Source organism: Hibiscus syriacus, unplaced genomic scaffold (assembly GCF_006381635.1).
Source record: "Hibiscus syriacus cultivar Baekdansim isolate YM2019G1 unplaced genomic scaffold, ASM638163v2 tig00001928_pilon, whole genome shotgun sequence".
Taxonomy (NCBI): Eukaryota; Viridiplantae; Streptophyta; class Magnoliopsida; order Malvales; family Malvaceae; genus Hibiscus; species Hibiscus syriacus.
In genome coordinates, this window is record NW_024061899.1 from 74,668 (window position 1) to 95,651 (window position 20,984).

At 33.7% G+C, this 20,984-nt stretch overlaps 2 protein-coding genes across 4 annotated transcripts; both read right to left on the reverse strand.

The window, feature by feature from the left end:
* Positions 1–2,616: 2,616 nt before the first annotated feature.
* Positions 2,617–4,600, reverse strand: LOC120137005 (vacuolar protein 8-like). The gene has a single exon (XM_039152890.1). It carries the CDS (start codon positions 4,395–4,397, stop codon positions 2,721–2,723), a length of 1,677 nt encoding a protein of 558 aa, XP_039008821.1. The 5' UTR covers positions 4,398–4,600; the 3' UTR covers positions 2,617–2,720.
* Positions 4,601–11,218: 6,618 nt separating this feature from the next.
* On the reverse strand, positions 11,219–14,824 carry LOC120137017 (protein TRANSPORT INHIBITOR RESPONSE 1-like). Of its 3 annotated transcripts, none has more exons than XM_039152906.1 (4): positions 14,192–14,824; positions 12,751–13,243; positions 11,892–12,651; positions 11,219–11,760 (listed from the first exon to the last, which is right to left on the reverse strand). In XM_039152906.1, the coding sequence occupies exons 1-3, from the start codon at positions 14,701–14,703 to the stop codon at positions 11,896–11,898; spliced, it is 1,761 nt and encodes a 586-aa protein (XP_039008837.1). In that variant the 5' UTR covers positions 14,704–14,824; the 3' UTR covers positions 11,219–11,760; positions 11,892–11,895. The 3 variants fall into 3 exon arrangements, with proteins under 3 accessions (XP_039008837.1, XP_039008831.1, XP_039008826.1); XM_039152900.1 differs by having other exon boundaries at positions 11,220–11,753; positions 11,888–12,651; XM_039152895.1 differs by having other exon boundaries at positions 11,221–11,760; positions 11,888–12,651.
* Between the last annotated feature and the right edge of the window lie 6,160 nt (positions 14,825–20,984).

The following is a 20,984-nucleotide window of genomic DNA, read 5'->3' on the forward strand; positions in this document are numbered from 1 at the left end:
GTAGTAGAATCTTTGTTGTTTTAAACATTTGACCTTCGTGTTTTGCATATTACACTTTAGTCCTATGTATGTCTAGGGTTTATTCCAGTTTTAATCTTTCATGTTGGTGTTGCTTTATTTCAGTTTCATTGTTTACTCATATATTCATTTCAATTATTATTTTTTTATGTTTTAGATATTAAAATTCAGTTTAATATGATTTGGTCATTAGTTTAACATGTATAGTTTTTCTCATAGTTTGGTATGTTATGTTTTTATTTAAGTCTCATTAGTATGTTATGTATTAATATATATTAAGTAATGTTATTGCATGTTAATTTTTCATACATTATTTATTAATTAGATAATTTTTAATGTTGTATGTTAACCTCACGTGCATAACTCGAAATTATTACATAATTTGATTAAGGGTAATATCCTTTTAATTTAAAATTGTTTTAAGTGGGTTGTCTTAACTGATTAGATATCCGCTTTTGACGATTTTAAAGTAGAAGTATATCCCATTAGTGATACCTAAAAATTGATCCGTCATTTTAAAATTTGGGAATGGAAGAAAAACAAATGTTCGGTTATTTAAATTTATCGAGAAAATGTTGTTATAACTATTTAAGACCTGGTCTCTATATTTTTAAATAATCAAACATTCTTTATCTTTCTAAAGACTTGATAATTTTAATTTAATCTATTTTGGTGATTTTGAATATAATATGTTGTTGTGTTGTTGGGGATCATGAATCAAATTAAAAACGAATTTGTAAATTCCATTGCAAAGACATTAATTAATCGACGATGTACTGATTTAGGGCGCTGTGGGGGTGCAAATCCTTCCCCACACGTAATCGACTCCCGAACCCATTTTTGGTAATGCAGACCTCAATTTGTTGTTTTAATTAAAATTAATTTTTATTTAAAATAACAAAACATTTTGGGTGTCCGATCACACCCTAATCAAAGATCGGTGGCGACTATTTGAATCCGTGTTTTTTATCGTAAAAGAATTTCCAAATTTTCGAAACGAGAGGTTTTCTAAAATCGCATTTGTTTTTAACTAAAAATCAATCAAAGAAATAAATAATTAAAAGAAAATTCGGGTATGACACACGGCCCAACGGGTTTGGTCGTGACAATCAGAGTAGGGGATCATATGGGTTCAAGTTCCAGTTCTGGGTCATGGCACCAAACAAAGCCTATATATTTAGATGACTTATCATGTGCTCCATAACTAGGGATTGCAACGGGCCGAGTTCGAGCCGGGTATTGGTCTCCCCGTCCCCGTCCCCGTTTAAAAAATCGGTACTTATCCTCGTTTAAAGAATCGCGATGATTTAAACGGGGATCCCCATCGGGTAATCAGGGAAAACCGCGGGGAAACGGGTATCCCCGTTTAGCATAAACGTTTATTTAAACGGGTATCGGTAGGGTTGTTCATTCGGTGGCCGAACCGACCGAACTATCATTAACCGAATTAACCGAATTTTTTTTCTTTAACCGTTAATCGAACCAAATTTTTTTTCAAAAATATTAATCGAACCGAATAAATTTCGGTTAATTCGGTTAATTTTTGAATTAACCGAAATTTTTTAGAATTTTCGAATTTAATACTATAGAGCAGTTGTTGTTCCATTTGCTAGGGAAGAACGTGATGTTGGTATAGGTCCCGATGCTGATTTTAATATGGCTAATTCACATGCTTCGTTTTGTCAGAGGAACGTTAAAGCTTGTGTAATGGAGACAGCTTGTATGAGGTTATTGGAATGCGAGGTGAAAATGAGGGTTGATGTCGAAGAGACGAAGACAATATGCAAGTTGTATTGATTTTAAATTCTGCTGGACATAATTTCCAGCTTGCCAATGCTAGTGGTGGGCTTCAGGTGTGCAATGGTGTACTGGACGAGGACCCTGCAGCAAGTACACGTTCGTTGGAAGTGGCACAATACCACCAAACCAACCAGACTTTTCCCATTTAACTAGACAATGTTTGTCTATTAAAAGATATTAAAGGTTCACACGTGATTGCAAACAAGAAGTGTAAGCACTATTTTTACGATTAAAAGAAAAAAAGAATATTATGAGACAGCAAAAATTGAGGTAAATTCTAGAAATTGAAGCGGGGACGATGTTTTAAAGTGGGCAGTATGGGGTGAAAAAAATAATAAAAAATATTTAAGGGTTAATTTAAAATATGTTATTAATATTATATATAAAAAAATAATTATTTTTAATATTTATCGGGTCGGGTATCGGGACGGGTAATCAGGGCGGGGATTACCAAACCCATCCCCGTTATCATTCCCAAACCCGACCCGTTAAATTCAATTTTCAATTTTCCCTATCGAATTCAAATTTTTTTGCCATCCCTATCCATATCCCTAATAAACCACGTTGGCTGCAACTAAAAATCTATTTAGATTCGACAACTTAACCATTTTTAGGAACAACAAAGCTGTCAGTGCTGGCAAAAGGACAAGCAAATACAAAGCCTGCAACTTTCATTCATCGCTGTCCTCGGTATCATATTCACGTATTCATCCATAAAATTTTAAAATATTTACGAAATAAAATATTAAACATTTATAGTATTAATAATTAGTTAATTTAATAATATGAGATATTAAGTAAGATTAGAAATTTAAAATTTTGATATTGTAAATTAAATAAACTGTATTGAGAGAGCCATCCTCTTAAACAGACATTTACAATTCTTGGTCTATATAAAAAAATTACAACATTTTATAATGCCAGAATCCACTCAACATACCACGAAATCTATTGGCAGATAATTTCCTTACAAGTCTTTTGGCATCACAAACTTCAGCTTCAGCAAGTTTCTCTATGTTCTTTAGGTAACCAGAACTTGCAATTTTTCTTCTCCCACTCTTGCAATTTGTCAATGACATTAATATAGATAGCAATAGCTTTCTGTTACTACCTGAAATGCCTTCCTCTTGATCAAGCAATTGAAGAAGGAACCCTATGTTCTGATCATCTTGGACGAATCGTTTTCGGTTTTTGGAAACCGAGACCAAGCTCGAGAGTGCCTCAGTTGCCACCCTGCGCACTTCGTGTGACTTTGCATCGAGCAATTTCATGAGCTCGGGCATGAAACCGGCATCCCCCATTGATTTCTTAGCTTCTTCTGATGCACCACAAAGCCTAGATGTCACCTTTAGTGCCGATTCTTGAACCGAAACTTCGCCGTTGCATAAGAACAACAACAATCGATCGATGAAACCGTGATCCATCAACACATCGATGCTGTTTCGTGATGAAAAACATAGATTCTCAATTGCCCTTAATGATACTTCTCTTGTTTTCGAACAGGTAGCTGATTTCGGATCCAAATGGTGTACCAACACGCCGATCCCTCCTTCGCCGACGACCGTTTCACGAACCGATTCGTCGCCAGAAGCTATGTTTTGAAGGAACTCTATTGAATTTATCTGCACAATGTCGTCTTTCGATCTTGCGAGCTCGATGAACGTCGATATCGCTCCTCCCTCAACCATGAACCTCTTGATTTCTTCGATGCCGATGAGATTTCTCAACACTCCGCAAGCCGGACGGATCAATTCGCCACCGGAATCACCATTGGAACAAATTTTCAACAAAGCAGTCACCCCACCATGAGCCGAAACAGACCACGCATTGTCTGCATTAACAGTCAACTTTTGAAGACACTTTGCAGCATCTTCTTTACCCAAATCACTACCATTTTCAAGAACCCTAATCAAATTCCCGATAATCCCAGCTCTAACTAAAAACCCTTTACACAAATCAAACCCAGAGATTAAAAACACAATCTTTGAAGCCTGTTCTTGGATCTCCATCTCCGATGAATCAAGAGACTCCATTAAAACATACAAAAATTCACTATTTTCAACCACGATTTTAACATACCTTTCATCATCAGCCATTGCTTGATATAAACTACCCAAAGCTTGCCTTTTCATCTCTGTATCACCAATCTTTATCCTTGTCAACAAATCCCTTACATAGAACCTCATGTCTTCTTTGCAAGCACCAAGGCCTGGTTTTGAAACAACAATGGCGAAACCACTGCTCAAAATCCCAGCAGCGTAAATCCCAGAAATATTCTTCACATGCGAATCGAATTTCGCAACGATGACATCAAGGTCGCTTTGCATCAAGAGCTTCCCGTTATAAGAAAGTTCGACACATCTTCTTGCGAGATCATAACATTCGTTTACAGTGACCAAAATGGAAGAAAAATCACAGCTTGAGCCAGAGGTTTCAATGGCCATCAACCCATAACTCAACTCCTCAAGCTTCTTTCGAATAACTTGCCATTTAACATTGAAAACTTTGATTGAATGAGAAAGAGAAATCAAAGAAGATATATCCTCCATAACTTGCCTTGCTTTCTCTTCTTCACCCATTTTGCTGTTCTACTCACTAATATTAAACAAACCCCATTTTACTTTTGATGAAAGGAATCAAAGGAAAGGCATTGGCCGTATATCTATGGAGTTATCTCTTTGTTCTGCAGCTGAAAGTCTGAATCTTTTGGGGGATTGTGAAATAGAGACAAGTCAATAGGAAGAAGAGAAGGGCAATTCTGTCATGGTGAAAAGGTGGATGAAGCTCAGAATGTTGCGAGGTGGAAGAAGATATGATTAAAGGTAAAAAGTGCACACCAATGGACTTGCATTGGCTTTGGGTAGAGCTGAGTTATTATATATGTTCAGATTTCAGAATAAAAAATCCGGTAAAATCTTCAGCAGTTATGATGACAGCAAAGAATATCTAAGTTCGAGTTTAGAATCCAACTTCTACTACGACTTTAATGTTTGATCTAAATTAGTTAATCATTAAATTAATTGTTAAATACATAATAACATAAAACTATGAAAATACCCTCGAAACAAGACAATTGCTATGTCTAATTCTATGATAGGACTTTCGTTACCAGACAAAATGTCCCCCATTGTCATGTAACTATGGGTCACGGATCAATATTTTAAGAAATCTTGCCACGACAACTTATGTTTAATTTACACCCAAGTCTATGGGATTTGATTAAATAGTTAGGAAAATTATACGACGTTCGTTGAACATTATTAATAATGAGCACCATCGAACACTGTTAATTTAATTTAAAAAATTTAAAGTTGTAAAGGGCTCAACATATAATTATAAATTAATTGAACATCTAACGTTAAATTTTAAAATAAAATATTAATTACATTGTTTTCCATAATCATTTTTTAACAATAATTGGATCAAATATCAACTCCTAAATTAAACAACCCTAAATATTTTTTCATTATTTAAAAATTTATCTTTAAATTTTTAATTAATTTACAATTATATGCTGAGCCCTTTAAAATTTTAAATTTTTATAAATTTATAAATTTTTCAACGGTATTCATTGTTAGTGGTGCTCAACGGTGCTCGTCAAGCATAGCAGACCAATCCAAATAATTATATTTAACTTCTTCTTTTTTAATTAACAAAACTATGAAGGTTGTCTTCCTGCATTAACGTCGACACCAAAGTAGGCGGGTGATCAAAGTAGTGCAGGCTAAAAGGTTCCGACCAAGAAAGTTTTTCCATAGCATCCGCAACTCTATTGCCGTCACGTAAAACATGAGAGAAATGGATGGGCCATTGCCACGAAGTAGTTTCCATCAAATGAGGGACCATATGTGAGCTTCCCACCACGTTCTTTCCGCGCTGAAGTAAATCAAAGGCTTCCCTGCCGTCCGTTTCAACGATAACCTATTTTAGTCCCATCTCCCAGGCTATATTCAAGCCCTTGTAGATGCCTCTGAGCTCAACATCGAGGATTAAACAACAACCAATCGATCGTGAGAATCTTTTAACCTAATTACTGGTTGAATCTCTCATGATTCCTCCACAAGCAGCCAACCCAGATGAAGGTATATGTGTTCCATCAACATTGATTATAACCCAACCCGGTCCAGGCGGTTTTCAAGTCCTGTTATGCTGCGACATCCGCTGGTGGCCAGGTCTGGAAATTACATTCAATTCACGTGCATTCCGCGTCTCCATGCACATTCAGCTGCTACGTTGTGTAATACTTTCAGTTTCCGTTAAGTCTGGTTCGAATATGGATTTATTCCGACGAGTTCATAGACACCAAAGGATCAAACCAAACATAATCTCTCAGCTCTCACCATTTAGCAGTGGGAAGTAATTCGGATTCTGCAGATTAGTTCAGATCCATTTTCTTATATCCATATCAAGAAATTCCTCCAGACGGTCGGGTTTGATTAAGTCCAAGTCCCATAGGCAGCATCACACCCCCGGAAAATATGTGATATTGATTCCTTTTGGGCACCACAGTATTCACAACAAGGGATGTCTGCAATATGTCTTCGAGTCATTTACACATTATTCATCAAACAATCGCATAAATTAAAATTAAGATTAACAATCATAATCATAAATTAAGCATATAATTAAGACAATTTCATATAATCATTTAAACAAAAACTAGTAACTTAAGATCATATAAGAATCATATAAGAAAAAATAAAAAAAAAATCTAATAAAAAAACTTAAACAATGATAAATATAAAAAAATCTAATTGCATTGAAAAACAAATCTCAAAAGGAGATCAAGCTACTGAAAGACCATAGACAAACTACAAACCAAACTTGAGATGAAAAACTATTCATGAAGGCAAATTGGGTATCCAAAGCATGGAAGATCAACAACAACAAAAACAAATAAATGTCATATTGATCAGTCGTGACAATGTCAAATCAATCGTTAAAAAAATAAATAAAGGTCAAACAACTTAAAAACATACCAAAAGACAAAAAAATATACCATAAACACATTAACAAGTGTCATACAATCAAATTTATTAAAAATAAAATAAAAATGTGATATAAGAAATATATATATATAATAAAAAAGTAAAATTATCAAATTAACATTAAAGTTGATATCACCCTCGATCGATAAAGAAAAAAAAACGAATGAATAGCACAACAATCTTTAGGGAGAATATATAAATAGGAAAATATATAAGGTTTGCATATTTTTTATAAATTAGATCAATTCTTTAATTGTTTAGGTGATGACAACATCGATTTTGACGTTAATCATCGATTATTATTTTCTTTAAATAGAATAACATTATTTTAGTTATATATTTTCTTCTGTATTTGTGGTATGTTTTTCTTTGTTTTTATTATATGTTTTTATGTATTCTTTCTCGGTCGATTGATCCTTTTTGTTTTATGTTTTCTCGGGGTTGGATTTAACGACGCCACGACTGATTAAGATGGCACTTATTTATAATCGTGTTGATCTTCCTTGTTATAGACCTTCATATTAAATTTAGATACGCGATTTTACATTCGTAGATAATTTATCAAGATTCGACTTTAATTTATGGCTCCCTATAATCTTTCAATAACTTAATTGCCTTGTATCAATGTTATTGAGAAATGTCAAACATTATATATTTAGTTTATATTAATAGTTATAAATCTTTATTATAATTTTAGATATTTTACTTTTTGTTAATAATATAAGAATAACTGTTTTTTTCTAGAAATATATATACTATTTTGCATGGTTTTCAGAACTGGACCGGTTAGCGGACCGGTCATGTTATCGGTTCACTGGTTCAACCGGTCGAACCAGTTGGAAGAACCAGACGACGTCATAATTATTTAAAAAATTAAATAAAAATACCAAAAATATTTAATAAAAAATAATTTTGTATATCACAAGTCATATTCAAAGCAAGTCATAACATATATAAGTTAAAAACCATAAAATCAAGTGAAACAAAATGATTCAAATTAACTAAAACATAATATTTAAGGTAAAACATATTAAATAATAAATATAATTATATAACTATAATTAAAAAATAAATTTGGGGCTAAAAAAATCATAAAAAAATGATATTGTTTGGTTTAATTTTTTTAAAAAAACAATCTCACATGGCTAAGAAACATAGAAGAGCATCCCAACTAACTTTTATAAATAATAGAGGTAATTTGGCATTCAAAATCATTGAGCCTTTTGGTGAGCATAGAGTGAATTATTCTTTCACTCCAATCAAGCTCGAATTTTAGGCTTCAATCGAGCTTCTAAATTTTTTTTTAGTTCAAGTCTTTTCGAGTTCAAGTTTCAATATTATATTTCGAGTTCGAGTTGAACTTAATAATTTTTAGTTTGTGAGTTTGAGTCGAGTTGAGCTTACTTTTAAAGTTTTAGTCAAGCTTAGCATTACTCGAGTTCGACTTGGCTCGTTTAACAAACGACGTCGTTTGGTTTAATTTTTTTTAAATAAAATTGGCGGTTTTTTCCGGGTTTTCCCGGTTTTTCCGGTTTTCAGCCGATCCGGTTCGAACGGTTCAGCGGTTCCGGCCGGTTCACTAGTATTGGTTCAACCGATGTAGTTTGAACCAGATTAGACAACGGTTCCCGGTTGAACCGGCCGGTCAGATTCGGTTTTCACTGCTATTTTGGCACAGAATTGGAAAGGGTGCACTTTATAATTCTCTACTGAAATAATTGGTCTAATTCAAGTTAAACATGTGATTAAATCCTTTAATTTTAATTGAGATAAATATCAAAATTATACAGGAACTTTCATCAAACATACAATGCATTATATAAAGTTAAACATGAGACCTCAAATTCCAGAGACCTCAACCTAACTATTAAGACAAAGACCTCATTATATACTTGTATAATGTTTTTGGCAGGCTCAGGTCAATAACAATGTGTATTATTACTACTGATGTGTTAATAATATGGAATGTTCATTAACAATAATGATTATAGTATTTACAAAATAATTAAATTCTATATTATCACTTTCATCTACAATAAAGCGATGTAGGACATTTTTGTTCACTCGTGGTAAAGTTGTTTGTTTTCTTTACAAAAGTCAATGTTGATATAGGGCCATGGAGGCCCTAAAACTCTAAGATAACATAATGTTTGTGTTTTTTAATGCCATGAGAGGCGTTAGGTACAAACACATTGTGTGCAAAAGCAAGAAAGATAAGACCTTTTAAGTGGGGCAGATGGGGAAAATTCCAAACATATGCAAACTTACATAGTGCCTTTGCTTCAAAGATGGTATAGGTAATAAGTAGGAGTATAATTGAAGTTCATCGTCTACTCTAAAGCAAGGAGATAGAAGTGTTGGAAAAAAAAAGGGTGAATTATTTGATGAATTTAATCTTTATATTAAATCCACAGTCCTTTTAAATATTACAAATTAAAAGGTATTATTTAGTTTGAATATTAATATGATAATTACTCTTTGAATATATGTAAATTTAAAAAAGTATTTGTTACCTTTTTTTAATTTTAAATATTAAAGATAACTATATACTTTTGTATATTTCAAATTAAAATAATATTCATTTGTTTTGAATAACAAAAAGAGGATAATTTGTTTAATATTTTAAATTTAAAAGATATTATTATATGTTTAAATTTAGAAAAGAGATTTAGTTAGAGTAAACTCTCTTGAAAATCCCCTATAAATACTGGGAAACTTGTTAGGTTTTTCATATCTCAAAATTCAAGAAGTTTTCTTCTCTTGAAAAATATTTTCTCTCATTCTCATAAAATATTTTGTTTATCCCTTAGTTTTTCGATGATAGTCGAAGGTAAGGAAAGTTCGTGATCCCTGTTGTGCTACTATAGCTGATCATCTAGTTGTTGTACCCATAAGAATGATACTCGCAATTGCCACTTTGCGAAATCTAGAAGTGCATCAAATGGATGTTAAAACAACTTTCCTAAATGGAGACATTGACGAAGAAATTTATATAAAACAACCTGAGAGTCATGTAGTTCTAGGTCAAGAAATGAAAGTTTGTATATTGGTGAAGTCTTTTTATGGACTTAAACAAGCACCGAAACAATGACATGAGAAGTTTGATATTGTCATGATGACAAATGACTTTAAAATAAATGTGTGACAAGTGTGTATATGCCAAAACTACAAACATAGAATATGTTATTCTATGCTTGTATGTTAATGACATACTCATTGTTGGGAGTAATAATGAAAAAGTAAAATGTACCAAAGATATGTTAAATTCAAGATTTTATATGAAAGGCATGGGATTGGCTGAGACGATTCTGGGCATCCAAATTAAAAGGTCATTTAAAGGCCTTATTTTAACACAGTCACACTAAGTGGATAAGATCCTTGATAAATTTGACAAGGATGATTCTGGTATAGTCATAACTACAATAGACTCATGTTCACATTTGTCTAAAAATCAAGGTGAAAGTGTTCACCAGGTGGAATATGCAAGGGTTATATGCAGCTTAATGTATCTCATGAGTTGTACGATACCAAACATCGCTTTTACTGTGAGCAGCAATCTAAACATATTCATTAGCAATCCAGGTGAAAATCACTGGAAAGAGATAAAAATGATACTAAGATATCTTAGATATATTTGAGATTATGTGTTGCGTTATTTCATAGATCCTACAGTCTTAGAAAGATCCTACAGTCTTAGAAGGATACTCTGATGTTAGTTGGATATCTGATATTCAAGATGCCAAAGGTACAAGTGAATATGTATTCACTTTTGGAGGAGTTGTTTCTTAGAAATCCTAAAGACAAACGATTATAACTATATCCATAATAGAATCCGGGTATGTAGCTCGAGACAAATCTTGAGAAGAAACATAATGACGTGGGAACTTTCTTGAGGATATTTCAGAATTCAAGAAGTTTTCTTCTTTTGAAAAATATTTTCTTTCATTCTTAGAAAATATTTTTTTGTTTAGTTTTTCCAGTCATAGTCAAAGGCAAGTAAAGTTCGTGATCTCTACTATTGTGCTACTGTAGCCGATCGTCTAGTTGTTGTATCTTGTGAGACAAACAACCAAAAGATATCGAGCAACAAAGAGTGACCAAAAATTTATCTTAAGAAAATTGTGTAACGACAGACCTCAACTAATTCAGATCGATAGATTAAATATAAAAAAGTATTTTATTTCCTTTCTAAATCTCTTTTATTTTGAAGAATTTGATTTCTTTTTTTCTTTTACTTTTTCTTAGGTTCCAATTTAGTCTCTGATTGTTACTTTGGTTAATAAGAAGCGTTGTAAGGACCCAGAAGCGAATCAATTGTTTGATCAAAATACAAAGGGCAAGAAACATATGAAACTAGTCATACAATTACTACCACAAACTCAAGCACCCATTTCCTAATGTTTTTTTTTTCTATATAAAGCTTCCATCATATAGTTTCAAGTCTGCAATGCCTTTGTCTTCATGCTCCTTTCTCCATGGTAGAGGGAAAAGCAATTGTAGGTGAGACCGACATGCTCAAGAGTCAAGACAATGCAGAAGGATGCACTTCACCTAGCTGCAAAGATTCTTGACATCTTAGAAGCCACTGAATCAACTGATATAGTCCAATTTATAAAAAAAAATGGTTAGGGATCTAAGTTATCGTTTACAGGAACATGGTATGAGGCATTGGATTCATGAGAAACTAAAAACAGTGTGCATCTTGCTGTCTGTTCTGTGTGCAGGATTTTGACAGGGGGTATCGACCTGGGTGGCAATGTGATGCAGTGACAGATTTTAGTTCGTTTGTGACGCCCAACCATGGCTGCATCATACACTTCTGCATTGGCAGTTTCACGATCTAGCTCTTCAGGGGTGCAGTAAATCAAGCACGCGAGGCAAATTTGTTCCCGACGTTAGCGGCTTTAGAGGCTTAGACTGTCCAAAGTTTAATGATTTTCTGTTTGCCTGGTACCTTAAAAAAGGAAGAAACAGGGTCGAAAATCAGTTCTAAGTTCTGCAAATCGCCATGCATAGTATTAATGAATAAAGACAAACACGTTTCTGAAAGAGAGCACATGTTTCTGAAAGAGAGAGATTACCAACCATTTCAGAGAGTAAGGACAGATCGCGGGGCATCCCTCCTTGGGCCTGCAATCGAACGATAAACATAGACTTTATCAGCTTGACTATCATCACTTCCATCCTCCTTCATTACCTCAATATTCAACCGAGGCATCTCCCTCGCAAGTAGCCTACAACCATTCATTGTCACATTGCAGGCCGACATCCAAAGTGACCTCATAGATTCGTATTTCTCCAAACCCGACAGCAGTGCTGCGTTTCCGAACGGACAGTCTCTTATCTCGAGTTTCCTTAGTTTTGGACAACCACCCAGAACACATTGCATCCCCCAGTCACTGCTGCCGGCAAAAGCCACTGAAAGCGTCTCTAAGTTCTTAGCATATCTACCGATATACTCAAATGTCCGATCAGTTAAGCGACCTGAAACTGAAAGCCTCTGAAGTTTAGTGCAGGTTTTAACCACAGCACCAAAAGCTTCATCCATAGGTTCATTTGTGAGATGATCCGGTTGACCTGGGTTCATTATGCATAATCGGAAATGCGTAAAATCGGGGCAGTTCTGTACAATGGTTGCTACAGCAGCATTTGTCATTTGACGACAGAAATAGAGGACATAATGGAGTCTTGGGCAACCAAAAGACACGGCCACAAACCCAGCGTCAGTGACTCCATGTACAATTTCATCATCAAACGGATCAGCAGGGAAAACTCGCAGTTCCTCGAGCAAAGGGCAGTTCAATCCAACGGCTTCCAGTCCTTTGTCTTCGACCGTGTCCAAGACCTATAACAAAAGAAAATTTTACAAAGTTCAGCTCACCACAATTGTTTTGCTCAAACAACAGAGAAAAAGGAAAGACTCGAATGAAAGGAGTCTTCTTACCCATAGGTGTTTAAGTCGTCGACGGTGAGGAAGAAGCTTAGCCAGTTCAAGACTTTGCAAAGCAGCATAGCTCAAGTTCAAGAACGTTAGATGCGTGCATGCAGGGTACAAGGCCGGGAGATATATGCCCTTGGCATCCCACAGACCAGATAGCGTATGCATATTCTTGCAATTGCTTAATGCGCTTTCGAGCTCTTCGTATTCACGGACAATAAGTTCCTGCGAGAATGAACCCGTACCGAGCTCAGCTAATCGAGGGGCATTAACAAGAAGTCTCTGTAATTGTTCCAAGGACACGCTCCGGTTCAACTTTAAGACCCTCATCGACTTGCACCTACCGACGAGCTTTTCAAGCGCATCGAAATTAATATCGCTAGTCAAGTTGGCAAAGTTGAGAACTTCCAACGACGTGAAGCTCTCCGGGAAGCAGCTCAACCAACTACCTCCTATATCATCAATGTCATTCTCCTGTATGTCAAGCTCAGTCAAGTTCCTGCAACCGAAAATCGGAAGTTAGAAACCGAAATTTGGAGCAGACTCAACAATGCTCAAAACATTAACATGTCTACAGGTAAATTAGCAGTACGAAACCAAGTAGGTGGATTTGTTCATCGATCATTCCTAAAGAACAGATAAAAGATGTAAATTCTTCCAACCGATGAGAATAGGCATATCAGGGAAGGATATGCCCACAATAAATGCATAATAAAAGCTTCAATGTCACATCAAATTAAAAGGAGGACAAAGAAAGTGAAAGCATTGGGAAAGTAGGAGCTGTTTCATTTCTAGTTTCCACTAAAATTACTTATCATTCCTCTCTTAAAGGATAAGAAATATTAAAATCTTAAAAATTATAAAATAGAAATTTTAATAAACTTAAACGGATAATCACTTGTAAATATTTATCTTCTGATTAAAAAATAAATATTTTTCTAAACAAAGTATACTACCTTAGGAAAAGGAGACTTCCATCAATCTTATGTTTCATCTCAAGTAGAAATTAGTTGTATAAGTTTGGGTTTCAGAGTTTGAATTTTGTTATTGTAAATAAAATAAATTAATATTAGATTATTATTCTATTAATAATATTCCATCTGAATTAATTGAAGAAATATCAATAGTTAACCTAAAAAAATCTACTTTACATCACTAATGAAGTTAGAAGAGAAAAATTAGATCAATGGATTGAATACTTATTAACAGCCATAACTGTACCGTAAAAGTAGAAGTATTTTCTATTTTACCATGTAATTTCCCAATAATGAAAAACGACATCGATAATAAGACTTTCATAGGAAATGATACTTGAAAATCACAGGAAATTGTCACATCCCAAGAAATAAACATACAAAAACTGAAAAAGGAAGATTTTTTCAACGATTTCCATCACTGGAAAATGAAAAAGAATGGATTTTTGAAGTATAATTAGTGACGAACTTACTTGCAATGAGTGGCAATGGCGGCGAGTCCGTTAGTGCTAAAACCGTCGCAGCTTAAAAGAGAAAGAGCTTTGAAGTTAGGAAAAGACACGGCGAGGAACTCCAAGCTTTGGTCGTTGATCGCCATTCGCTTGAGCCTAAGCTCTTCGAGGAACGGATACTTGGCCGCGAAAACGACCAGCCACGCGTGGATATTGGCGCCCCAGTTTTCCGGCACCAGGTTGAAATCGGAAAATCGAGGCTTCCCCTTCAACGTCACGCTCCTGATTCTCGAGAACCGCCGCACGACGATCTCCTGTGAAACGGAGTAACAGTTCCCGATGAAAACGTTGGTTCTCGACCACCGTTCCGCGTGATACCAGTCCTTGCAAACCAAAGAGGCGGAGCTCCGGTCCCTGTGAGATTTCAAACGTGACAGAACTCGCTCCAGCACTTCGTCGGGAAATGAGGACCAGTGAGCTGACTGGTCCGAGTTCACCGAGTCCTTCGACCTCTTAAGCTCGAATGATTCCATTTCAACGATGAAGATTCAAGCTTTAAAGCCGGGCACCCAATAACCCGAACCGGAGATCCAAACTGAAAATGAAAGCGTTCTCTCTCTTTTTCGCAGATTATAATTGTAAAAGGCTTTGATTTGTGAACTACCGGCAAAACTTTCGAGATAATGTTCTCGAATTTTTTATTTAACGATATAACGTATTCTCAAGATTAATTTTTTAAATAGGACGAATTGCACAGTGTTGGCCGTAGGTCGTCATGCCTTCCGGGCAACCTTCGACGTGGCAGCTTCCCAGCATAGGTCGTCATGCCCTCCGGGCGACCTTGTCCTACGCCCTGCTCCCCGCTGCATGCTCGCCTGCTCCCCACTGCATGCAGGTGACCTCTTCCGACGTGCATGTCAACCTCTTCCGACATGCATGGCGCATGCAAAGCTTCATCCTCTCACCACAGCTCGTAGCAAAACTTCATCCTCTCGCCACAGCTCGTATAGAACACTTTTGTCGTGATTTCATTGTTGCATGCATGAGGGAGACAGGGGTGAGGGAGGCAGAGCCACCTTTGTCGTGATTTCAGCAGAATCACGGAAGAGTTCGAGCCGCTCGCATGGCGAACTACAAGGTCGCACCGAGTGTATGGCGACCTATAATCTCGTTTGGCTTGCATGGCGACCAATCCATGCATTGTATAATTCACACCATTTGAACAATTATTTCTTGGACAACATTATTACGTGAATTATTTTTTTTCACAGCAATATCTCGTGAGTTTTGCCGTGAATGAGCTAACGAAGAAGGTAAAGCAACATCTTGCGTATTATGGTAAAAGGAGAGGAAATATATAAATAAATCAGTTTAAGAAAAAAGTTCAAGCTTTTTTATTATTTTATTGTTTTATTTAATAATCGCTGATTACATTATTCTAATAATATAATATATCGGCTGAATTTACGAGATAATGTTGTGAGAAAAAAAATCACGAGATAACGCATTCCAACAATTAATTGTTGAGATAAGGTGTTTGCTACAGTTCGAATATAGATCGTCAGGTGATCTGGGCGACCAATGAAGGTCGCCAGGTGGTCTGGGCGACCAATGAAGGTCGCCATGTATGTTGGGCGTAATGCGTTTGGGTTTGGGTTGTTTCACAAACAAAATGTAGTGTTCTCATCTTAGTCAAACACTAGTTGTTTGGGTTAAATGCAAATTTGGTCCTCACAACTTTACACTCTCATACGCGTGTTTTAATATTTAGGGGATAATAGCATTTTCGGTCCCCTATGCTTTGTAATCTATTTGTTTAATCATTTAGTGACATTTTTAATGTTTTGTTTCAGGCATGTATATTTTAATAATTATATTTTAGTCACTAGTTGTTTATTCTGTCAAGTTTGTGTATGCTTCATTTTGATCATAATATTTTTAGCTATTTCATTTTAATCACTGATTTCATGTGTTTTATATATTTTCCTTAATTTTCAAAATTGGCCATGAAATTTGTAAACATGTTATTTTAGCCACTGTTTAGTATTTATGTTTAATTATAATTTAGTCATACATGTTTCTTGTTTATCCTATTTTAGTATGTATTTATTTCTCCCTACCAACGATATTATTTTGCAAATTTTTCCAATATAAAATAAAACTAAATAAAACTAAAAAATAGTGAAAAATACTCGAAATAAATAAACGTAGAACAAATAAAAATTATTGAATACAAAACAAGATATCCCAATAATCAATTTTAAAATAAATACATACTAAAATAGGATAAACAAGAAACATGTATGACTAAATTATAATTGTTTGTGACTAAAATAAATACATGTATGAGAGTGCAAAGTTATGAGGACCAAATTTGCATTTAACCCAAACAATTATTGTTTGACTAGGAAGAGATAACACTACATTTTGTTTCTCCCAAACTCAAACGGCATGGCGCCCAGACCACCTGGCGACCTTCATTGGTCCCCAGATCACCTGGCGATCTATATTCGACCTGTAGCAAACACCCTATCTCAACAATTAATTGTTGGAAAGCGTTACCTCGTGATTTTTTTTTCTCACAACATTATCTCGTAAATTCAGCCTAATATATCGCTCGTTAAATTTAAAAGTGAGCTGCAATTATTGATTTTATTATTTAAATATAGTGATTATATAAATTATTTATTGATATAACATGCATTAAAGATTATTTAGATATATATATTATTTCCGTCTCATAAAAAAGTGTTTTTATTAAAATTTTAAAAGTTAATTTTTAAATTTTAATTTTTTATTTGAATTATTTTAAATAATTAAATTTTATAAGATATATATTTAAAAGTTATTGTATTGAAGACTTTTTAGAATATATTTTTCTATATTTTTAACAATAATAAATTTTAAAAATTAATAACAAATAATTTTAATGAGAAAAAAAATAGTTATTTTTCCTGATTAGATTGAATGAAAATTTCTTCAAACACATATTTTAGAATTTATATAATGAATCTTTATTATATATGTTATCTCATTCAGTAAATTTTTAGAGTTGATTGTATCATATGTTCTCAAATTATAATATTTATTTTAAATTGGTATCTAAACTTCAAAAATATTTGATGCCATCCTTAAACTATTACTATAATTCTAAATTAATCCTTAAACTTTTGAATAGTTCAATTTCATCTCTAAACTATTGCTTTCATTCTATATTGATCCCATAACTTTTTGAGCATTCCAATTTCATCCCAAACTATATATATATTCTTATCATATCCCTTGTTAATAAAATCGTTAGGCCAAGTTATATTATTGTATGTTTGAAAAAATAAAATTTAAATTAAATTATGGTTGAAACTAATCACATATTTGGATGAATTCAGGGGTGACGTTGGCATATTTAAAATTTTAGGGACTAATTTAGAAAGAGGGTCATGGTGTAGGGATAAATTAGAATGTTCAAAAGGTTAAGGACTAATTTAAAATGAAAGTCATAGTTTGGTGATGAAATTGAAGCATTTAAAAATTTAAAGACTAATTTAGAATGTAAGTCACATTAAAAACACGATTGATCAGAATCTTTTAAATACTTAAAATTTAAATTCGTTGAATTTTGAGACACTCGAGCCATTTCTTACCGCAAATCACAATGAAAATACAGATTATAAAATAATTAAATTAAATCTTTAAAATCTGAGTAGACTTTGACATTGTGAATCTATCGAAAATAATGACGATAATAATTTTATTGAAGAGTGATTAATATGAAAAAAGTCGACATAATAATATGAAATTCATTCACGCAAGTTACATGCACGATGATTGTTCGGATGTCCTAAAATTCAATGAATTTCAAATTAAAATTCTCAAATTGATCATATTTTTCACATAAATTAATATATTTACTCACTTAAATGTCATATAAGATAAAAGACTTCTAATAAAACACAACCTAACGTATTTTTTCCAGAGATAAATTGTGATTATTCTAAATAATTAGAAAATATTTACATAATAAAACCGTAATCATTTCATTTTTTAAGTAAGTTGTAAGATTTTTAAAATATTATTAACTACTATTACGGAACACTAATAAAGGTGATTTTTTAAAATAATTTTAATCTTTTAACTACTAGTATCGTTTGTATATCTTTTTATAATACAAATTTCTGAATAAAATTATAACGTTGTGTTAATTATTATGGAAATTATTATTATACTCTTTTAATATCTGTTCACTCCACCTTAGCTGAAGTGGACGTGGATATGGGCTTCGACAAGATATTAGCCCGCCATTCCTAACGTACGCCTAAGTACATTACGCGCGCAGCCTATTATCTTTTGCCTTGTAAGCCATTAACCATGTACATTCCAGTCGCGTTGGGGTTTTAGGGGACGTTGTGCGCTACAGTGGGCGTAGTGGGAAATTACTATGGTTAGTTGATATTTTTCTTCATTATCATAATATAAATTTAATTTTTCATATTTATATTTTTATTAATTTAATCATGTTTTAAATTAAATTAAAACTCTTGATATTATAAAAATATTAAACTAGTTTAATAAAATTATTTTTTTGACCAGTTTTAAATCTATTGTAATAGCCTACTCTATATTGACCCGATCCAAAAATTAACCGATTTAATATTAATCCGATCTGGAAAAAAACTGATCCAATAATCACCCGACCCGATCTAATTCACCGTACACCCGAATTAGATCCGAACCAGATTCGATCCGAGCAAAATTAAACTGAATTTAATCTAGACCTAAAATTACCCGACTTGAAATGACCCGACCCAAATCCAATCCGAATGAATTATTTGCCACCACTGAATATATCTAAATAATTTAAGAAAATTATAAGATAAATACAAGTTTAAATTATTATTTTTAATTATTGACAACCTATTCTTTAAATAGCTATTTAAACTTATAGAAAAAATATATTTATTTTTATAATTAAAATTATTTAATAAATTTCATTTGAGAATATATATATATGATCACAAATTCATAATTGGTATTCAACACATGAGGAGAAGTCAAAGGATAGAATCTCAACAAAAACAAAACACAAGGCAAGTCCAACTCTATAATGCAATTATGCAAGCTCCATTATTAATTATCATCGTCATCATCGATCTTTTTCAAAATAATATGAATTTGTACTGATAAAATAATTTCAAAGAAATTTTAATATACCTTTTTAACATTTTTCATTTAATATACCATCATTCGAAGGTAGAATTATGCCAATAATCCGAGCAGATTAACTATTTGGCCTAATAAACCAATCCCATTTTTAATTTGTGAAATACAATATTTGTTATAGTGCATGATATTATATTTTAATGAATCAAGGTCTATAGTCCCTATGAGACCTAATTATTTAATATATTTCATGGAAGTTGTCATGTTCACATGACAAGTTTCATTAAAATATATTATTTTTAAATGAGAAAATAACTTCAGTGACCAAAAATCTCAGATAATATACGATTTTGACCAACTTTTTTTGGATTTGCGCAAATGACCAACAAAATCGCAATGCGATCTCTAATTCGCATTGCGAATATGCAAATTTTTGCGATAGTTGAAAATCGCGTTGCGATTTTCCATTTCGCGTTGCGATAGTCTACAGTTGTCGTTGCGCTTTTCCAAATTCGTTGAAAACCACGACCACGACCACGACCACGAGACGAGACGAGACGAGACGAGACGAGACGGCGGCGGCGGCGGCGCGCGAGAGTCCCCCTTGTTCTCTATCACTCAACAAGGAAGTGAGAAAGCAAAGCCTTAAATACTATTCCCAATAGTATTTCCAATACTATGTGGGATTTGAGCATTACCAACACTTGTTCCCAATACTATGTGGGATTGAGCCTTAAATAGTGATATTATTTTTGAATGTTTTGCTTAAAATTGCAATAATCGCGATTGATTGTAGTTGACTTTTAATTATGACATATTTAATCGATAATACTAATGCAATTGGTTGCTAATTCAGTTGTTTAAGGTGCATGATTGTTAATTGTTTCCTGAATAATCACATTGTATTGGAAACAAGTGTTGGTAATGCTCAATCCCACATAGTATTGGAAACACTATTGGGAATGGTATTTAAGGCTTGGCTTTCCCACTTCTTGTTGAGTGATAGAGAACAAGGGGACTCTCGCGCGCCGCCGCCGCGCCGTTCGTCGTCTCGGTCGGGTCGGGTCGGGTCGTGGTCGTGGTCGTGGTCGTGGTAATACGTGTCTTCGACACGTCCGCGGATACTATCTTTTTAGAGAAAATTCTTAAGAAAAAAAATCTTTTTTTAACTATCGCAACGAATTTGGAAAATCATAACGACAACTGTAGACTATCGCAACAACAACTGTAGACTATCGCAACGCGAAATGCAATGCGAATTTGCGATAGTGGAGATCGCATTGTGATTTTGTTGGTCATTTTCGCAAATCCAAAAAAAGTTGGTCAAAATCGTATATTATCTGGGATTTTTGGTCACTGAGGTTATTTTCTCTTTTTAAATTTACAATAATATAAAATAATTATAAATTTATTTTTTAAAATTCACGAGACTCATAATGTGGGCGTAACGAGTTCTGTTTAGATTTAAAAATTGTAGTCGTTAAGTAAACGTTGGACAACATATAGATTCTAACGGCCATAAACAACTAGTCCATAGAACTCGTCAAGTCAGTGTGACGAGTTGCATGAACTAGCCGTTTATGGCTGTTGGAATTTGACTTATAAATAGGGTTTGAGAATTTAAGGTATGTATTATGATTTATTGAGAAGAAAAATA

What these genes read in the sequence shown, in the direction of transcription:
- LOC120137017 (XM_039152906.1), bottom strand. Translation starts at nt 14,703, where the DNA reads ATGGAATCATTCGAGCTTAAGAGGTCGAAGGACTCGGTGAACTCGGAC. An exon ending in GCCATTGCCACTCATTGCAA is followed by an intron (nt 13,244 to 14,191) that starts GTAAGTTCGTCA and finishes TTTCGGTTGCAG; the next exon opens with GAACTTGACTGAGCTTGACA. An exon ending in GACGACTTAAACACCTATGG is followed by an intron (nt 12,652 to 12,750) that starts GTAAGAAGACTC and finishes CTTTTGTTATAG; the next exon opens with GTCTTGGACACGGTCGAAGA.
- LOC120137005 (XM_039152890.1), bottom strand. Translation starts at nt 4,397, where the DNA reads ATGGGTGAAGAAGAGAAAGCAAGGCAAGTTATGGAGGATATATCTTCT.